Source organism: Cnephaeus nilssonii (assembly GCF_951640355.1).
Source record: "Cnephaeus nilssonii genome assembly, chromosome: 12".
Lineage (NCBI taxonomy): Eukaryota > Metazoa > Chordata > Mammalia > Chiroptera > Vespertilionidae > Cnephaeus > Cnephaeus nilssonii.
In genome coordinates, this window is record NC_137083.1 from 51,166,761 (window position 1) to 51,173,458 (window position 6,698).

Sequence of the window (6,698 nt, forward strand, 5' to 3'; positions counted from 1 at the left end):
TACACCTGAAACTAATATAACCAATATAATATTGCATACCAACTACACTTTAAAAAAAATGGAAATTAATGGATACATGTTCTGGATAGTTCAAACAATGCAGAAAGGTAGAAAATGTGGTGTAAATGTTTCATTTATCTCCAAATACCCAGTCTTCTATTAATCATTTTTTGGTACATCCTTCCAGGAACTTTATAGACACACATATATACACAAGAAATATATGTATATTCCATACAAGAACATAAATGGAATTATAAAATGTCTCCTTACTTTTTGTACTCAACAGTATTTTGAAAATATTTTCATTTCAGTATACATGCATCTGTCCCTGAAAATGTTTACACAGTATTCCATTTTGGATATACGAGTCTCCTCATTAATGAATAAATTCTACAATGAAGATTTTCTTGTATATATTCTCACATATGTGCATATATTTGACCATACTTTATCTATAGGAAAAATTCTTAGTAATTTTTAGGTTAAAGGGTATTTTATATGCTGTTAATTTTAATAGATATTTTGATATCATTCAGGTTGTATCTTTGGAGAATGGAGATAAAATGCACTTCCAACTATTGCAAAGAAAGCTTCCTGGGTCATCTGAATGTTTAAAAGTCATGTGGATGGGGAAGGAGAGGGGTCGCCAGGAGCTCAGGTTGCAGAGCCTGCCTCTGTTTTGGTGGCTATGTCAACTCTGACAGCACCTTAAGATCTTAAAAAAACTGTCTAAGTTCCAACACCAGAAATTTTCACTTAATTGATCTAGATCCAGGCCTGGACATTGGAATTTCCAAAAAAATCTCCCCTAGAGTTTCTAATTTGGAGCCAGTGTGTATAATCGCTGCTTTATACAGAGCAAGGAAGGCAGATATAGCAGGCTCAGGTAAAGGATATGTTAAATATCACCAAGATTGTGCCATGAAGCAAAAGAGAGAAATGAAGATCAGGCACCTTTACAAAAAGCCATAGTAGGTGAAGGATCAAATCAGGTTTGGGGAAGAAAAGAAAATGGAAGAGAGAGGTCTGGGTGAGGGAAAGGCAGAGCTGGCTGGGCCAGATGCTGTGGTACTCTTGTGGTGTTGGTCACAGAGTTTACTTTTTTAGGTAAAGATGAACTTGAGACTGAAGCTGCTTCCAGGCTCTTTTCAACCCAGAGTTTTCCTGAATCAGTAGAATGGAGTGGCCAGCAGGATAGGCGGCCATGATAATTTTGCACAAAATATCCCAGGAACTGTTGGCATTGAAGATGTTGGACATATAGAGTAATAGAGCAACTGCATTGAAAATGTAGAGAATGAGAAAGTAGCTGATAGCTCTGATGGCCCCCAAGTGAGCCTCCATGCTGGGGTCCCTGGAGCCAGTGGCATTGCTTTTCATGTGCAGGGTGTGCCTCTTGAGAGAGATGATCAGCAGGGTGGCCGCCAGGATGAACATGATGAGGGGAATGAAGATCCCCAGGTTATAGAGAAGAACCAGGTTGACCACGTTGGTCTCAGTGAAGTATATTTTCTTAGTAGAGTTGGAGGGGGGGATAGGAAAAGTATTGTTACAATAAACAGTATATATGCCATAGGAAAAGAGCATACTGTAGCCCAAGGCAAAAAACACTGATAGCCACAGAAGCCAGGGCATCAATCCAGTAATTCTCCACTTCAGCTTGAGGAAAAGGCGGTAGGAGAAATCAGCAATCTTCACGAAGTAGAAGAAACTGAGCCAGGCAGAAAACCAGAGGCTACAATAATGTAAGAACATGAAACCCACTTTAAAGGTATCAAACACACCATCTTTATAATAAAATTGTGGGGATGTTAAGTGGAAAGTAATTTCTAGTATCATCAAGCTTTGGAGAGCTATTCTGGATATGCTCAGGAAACACAGGATCCTGCCACTTGTGGAGATTGTCTTATTCTGAATCCACTCAGCTGCATTTATAGCCACAATGAACCCATTTGCAACGATGCCAATGATGCATTCCATGCCCATTATTGTGAAAATTAAGATGATATTAAATGGTGACAAATTATCCTCTGGTGGACTGCAGGTGTTGGTCATCCTGAGTCGTTAATCCTCTTTGCTGTCTGTTAGAGAAGGTCTCCCTAGCATTTGATGGGCAGATCATTGGTAGCTCCCACTATTAATCTCACAGGAGGAAGCAGTTGGTGCAGCATTTCCATTTCACTCCATTTGTTTGTCTCAGAATTCTTAGCTTCAAATCTGGAGATGCAAATCATAAGGGATTTGGTTTCTAATCCTCTCCCATGTCCTTTTGGGCATGATGGTATTAGTTTAATCATGGGGCCCAGGGAAGGACTTGAAGAGATACTCTTTCATAAGCCACTAACATGGTATTGAGAGTTGTGTTCTTTACTAGCTCCAGTTAATTTGAACATCTGTGTACCAGTTTCACTTGTGACTTTAGAGAACTGTTTGAAAATAATAACTCTAAAGACAAATATAGTTCCAGTGATGTGCTAAGCACTGTTTAAACACCATGTATATAATCACATTTAAGCTTCACAACAATCCTCTGAAGAATATAGTTTCATTATTTCTACTTTGCAGATGAGGAAACTGAGACTAAAAAACGTGGCCAAAGTCATAGACCTAGAGTGTGATAGAACTGGAATTAAAACCCAAGCCTGCTGGTCCCAGAGACCATGTTCTTACCCACTAAGTCATACTACTTAGACCTGTGGATCCTTTTGTGTGTTCCAAAAACTAAATGCAGGGCTGACTTGACTTCCATTTTTTTTTTTTTGATGGTCTTTTATGATTTCCTCACTGTTTAAGGGGACAATACTTGAATTGAAAAAAAAAGTTTTTCACCTGTGAGACTTCCTTTACAACTCACATAGGACACTTCTCTTCTGGTATTTCTGGTCACCAAATATGTGGAGTTTTCCCCCTCCACACCAGGCAATTCTGGGTGTCATACAATTTAATTCAATTCTGACACTGTCTACCATAGGTTAAGGGCTCAATCCCACAGGACTGCTCCAAACCCATGTCAGATGCCAACTGCAAGTCCAGGTTGCCACCTGTGCTTCTAACCCATCAACTGTAAATCAGAGGTTCCCATAACTCCCTCCTCAGGTTTGATTAACTTGATAGAGTGGCTCACAGAAGTCAAGAAAAACAGTTTACTTACATTTACTGGTTTATTATAGAAGGATATGATAAAGGATACAGATGAACATCCAGATGGAAGAGGTACGTAGGCTAAGGTATGTGGGAAGGGGTGTGGAGCTTCCATCCCTCTCCAGGGAGTGCCACTCTCCTAGCACCTCAACTTATGTTCACTATCCTGGAAGCTCTCGGAACAGTCCTTTTGTGTTTTCATGGAGGCTTCTTTCATAGGCATGTTTGATAAAATCATTGGCCATTGATGGTTGAATTCAATTTCCAGCCCCTCTGCCCTTCCCAGAGGTGCAAGGGTTGAGGAGGTGGGAGTGAAAGTTCTAACCTTTTAATCACACAGTCAGTTCTTCTAACAACCAGGACCCATCCTTTGGTGTAGTTCAGAAGTCATCTCATTAACGTAACAAAAACTAGTTTTTATCATTCATCACTTGGAAAATTCCAAGGGTTTTAGGAGCCTTACATCAGAAACAAGGATGAAGAGCAAATATATATATTATAAATCACAATATTGCATTAATAAAGTAAGCAGATACTAATTTTCAAGAGGCAGACCTTCTTGGCAAAATAAAGTCTTGAGAGAGAATAAATTTCTTTAGTTAAATATAAATGATCACACACATATTTTCCTTTCATTAAAAAAAACAAAACCAACAACAACACTAGGGAAATAAGGGTTGTAGGGAAAGTTCCCTTGTTTTTTTTCCAATGTAGGCTGATCAGAATTAGGGTAAAACAACACTCAAAGGTCACCCAATCTATTTTGGAATATTAAAAATCAAGAGATAAAAAAACAGGTCACTTTTATCTTGGGGGAGGTGTTTCTGATTTAACAATGTAAGCATAGCATAGGACACATGATGACAAATGGAGTTCTTCATTCAGAGTAAATTAAAATTTATGAATGTACATAATTAATGATAATGAACTAATTTTAATAATGATATAGTTGGTGGGTGTCATGTCTCTGAAAATGTTCATAGTATTTGGTTTTCCCTTTAAAACAAGGCAAAATCTTGTTGAAGGCTTTCTGGCCTGATTAACTGTTTTAGACAAGTTGTTATTACCTTAAAAATAAAAAGTCAAAATGAGAGGCAGTAAGCGTTTATTTGAGATCAAAGAGTAGCTGTTTGGAAAACACTCACTTAGGCAGAACCCAAAGTGTGTTTCCATTATGGGATGAAGGTAAAAGGATTTTATAAGGGAAGGTAAATAATCACATGAATAGAAGGAAGGAATTTATTTTGGTGTTGATATTTTATATATTTCTTAAGACTGGGAAACTGTCAACAACGATATCTTTAAATACTCTCAGACTTTTCCTCCATTCTCTTCACCTGGAATTCTTATTAGATTCAGTTTCTCTTTATTGTTATCTCAAGTTTTTAATGTTTTTGTCTTCTTATTCTATACTAGAGGCCTGGTGCACAAAATTTGTGCACAGGAGGGGGGGTCCCCTCAGCCCAGCCTGCACCCTCTCCAATCAGGGACCCCTTGGGGGATGTCTGACTGCCGGTTTAGGCCCGATCCCAGGGATCGGGCCTAAACCGGCAGTCAGACATCCCTCTCACAATCCTGGACAGCAGGCTCTCCCAATCGCTCACCTGCCTGACTGCCTGGTCGCCCCTAACTGCCCCCACCTGCCAGCCTGATCGCCCCTCACTGCCTCTGTGTGCTGGCCTGATTGCCCCTAACTCCCCCCGCCCTCCTGCCAGCCTGGTTGCCCCTAACTCCCCCCCCCCCCCACCAGTCTGGTTGCCCCCAACTTCTCCCACTGCCGGCCTAGTTGTCCCTCACTGCCCCCCCCCCCGCCAGCCTAATCACCCCCAACTGCACCCCACCTGCCAGCCTGGTCACCCCTAACTGCCCCCCCCCGCCCCGCTGGCCTGGTTGCCTCTTACTGCCCCCCCGCTGGCCTGGTTGCCCCCAACTGCCCCCCTCTGCCAGCCTGGTTGCCCCTAACTGCTGCCCCTGGTGGCCTGGTCACCCTCAACAGCACCCCCTGCCGGCCTGGTCACCCCACGCAGCCTGCTTGTTCAGTTATTTGGCCGTCCCTCACTAACCCCCCTGCCAGCCTGGTTGCCCATGTAGCCGGCTTGTTCAGTCATTTGGTCGTCCCTTACTAACCCCCCTGCAGGCCTGGTTGTAGACAGCCATCTTGTGAGGGTCAATTTGCATATTACCTAGCCTATATAATAAAATAGTAATATTCAAATTGACCATCACTCCAACACACAAGATGTTAGGGGTGACCTCCAGGCTGGCAAGGGAGGGCAGTTAGGGGTTACTGGGCCAGCAGGGGAAGGCAGTTAGGGGCAATTGGGCTGGCAGGGGAGCAGCTAGGCATCAATCAGGGTGACAGGTGAGTGGTTAGGGAGTGATCAGGCTGGCAGGCAGAAGCGGTTAGGGGCAATCAGGCAGGCAGGCAGGCGAGTGGTTGGGAGTCAGCAGTCCTGGATTGTAAGAAGGATGTCTGACTGCCCTTTAGGCCTGATCCTGGTGGGGTCTCAGATTGGAGAGGGTGAAGGCTGAGCTGAGGGACACCCGCCCCCCTGTGCACAAATTTCATGCACTGGGCCTCTAGTTTATTATATAGGATTGTATGTAGGGTAATGATATAGTTTTTCATGCGAATAAGACATTTTTTGGAGTAAAGAAGGATGCTACAATGATTAAATGTATACAATTAATTGGATATGAATTTATTGGCTGAAAAATTTTTATTGTTAGACTAACAAAATAGATTTATTCAGTGGGTTTAGTGGCCAGGGAGGGGCCTAGTGGATTATCTTAACTTATCACTAAAAAAGAGGGAGTGCTTGAAAGACCTTGGCTTTGGAGATGGCATTTACTATACTTGGGAATGATATATTCAGTCACTTTATTGGGTGACTAAAAAAGATGACAATTTTGAGTGGTATCCAGAGCAAAAAAGGGCTACTGCATCAGGTTCAAACTTTGGCATGGGCAGCCTTGCTATGACTAAATTGTGTCCCTTCCAAACTCACATGTTGATACCCTCTGCCCCTGCTGCCCCATGTGACTGACTATATTGGACATGGGACCTTTAAAGAGGTGATCCATGTGAAATTAGGTCACAAGGGTAGAACTCTGATCCCGTATAACTGGTGCCCTTATAAGAAGAGGAAAGACATCATAATTCTCTTTTCACCATGTGAGGACACAGCAAGAAGGTGGCTGTATGCAAGCCAGGAAGAGAGCCCTCACTAGAACCTAGCTCTGTTGGCACCCTCATCTGAGGCTTCTAGATGGGCACATGAGAATATAAATTTCTGTTAAGTCACCCGGGCTTTGGTATTTTGTTTGGCAGTGTGAACTGACAGAAGTACTTTATTTTTGCCATATTGCTTTGTAGACCCTATGGTGCTGCAGAGATTTATGGTAGATTAAGGACTCTGAGTGTAGTCTCTATAAGGACTCTGAGTGCATCCCATGAGGAGAGTTGCAAACTAGACCAATAGGATTCTTGAGCAAGGCAATACCATCTGCACCAGAGAACTACTTTTTGAAAAGAATACATGGGTACTATAAGG

General features: G+C 42.3%; 1 protein-coding gene across 1 annotated transcript; it reads right to left on the minus strand.

Moving 5' to 3' along the window:
* Nucleotides 1–1,098: 1,098 nt before the first annotated feature.
* TAS2R39 (taste 2 receptor member 39) lies at nucleotides 1,099–2,058 on the minus strand (the record flags this gene model as incomplete). The annotated part of the gene is made up of 1 exon (XM_079786456.1): nucleotides 1,099–2,058. The coding sequence occupies one exon, from the start codon at nucleotides 2,056–2,058 to the stop codon at nucleotides 1,099–1,101; it is 960 nt and encodes a 319-aa protein (XP_079642582.1).
* Nucleotides 2,059–6,698: the final 4,640 nt, after the last annotated feature.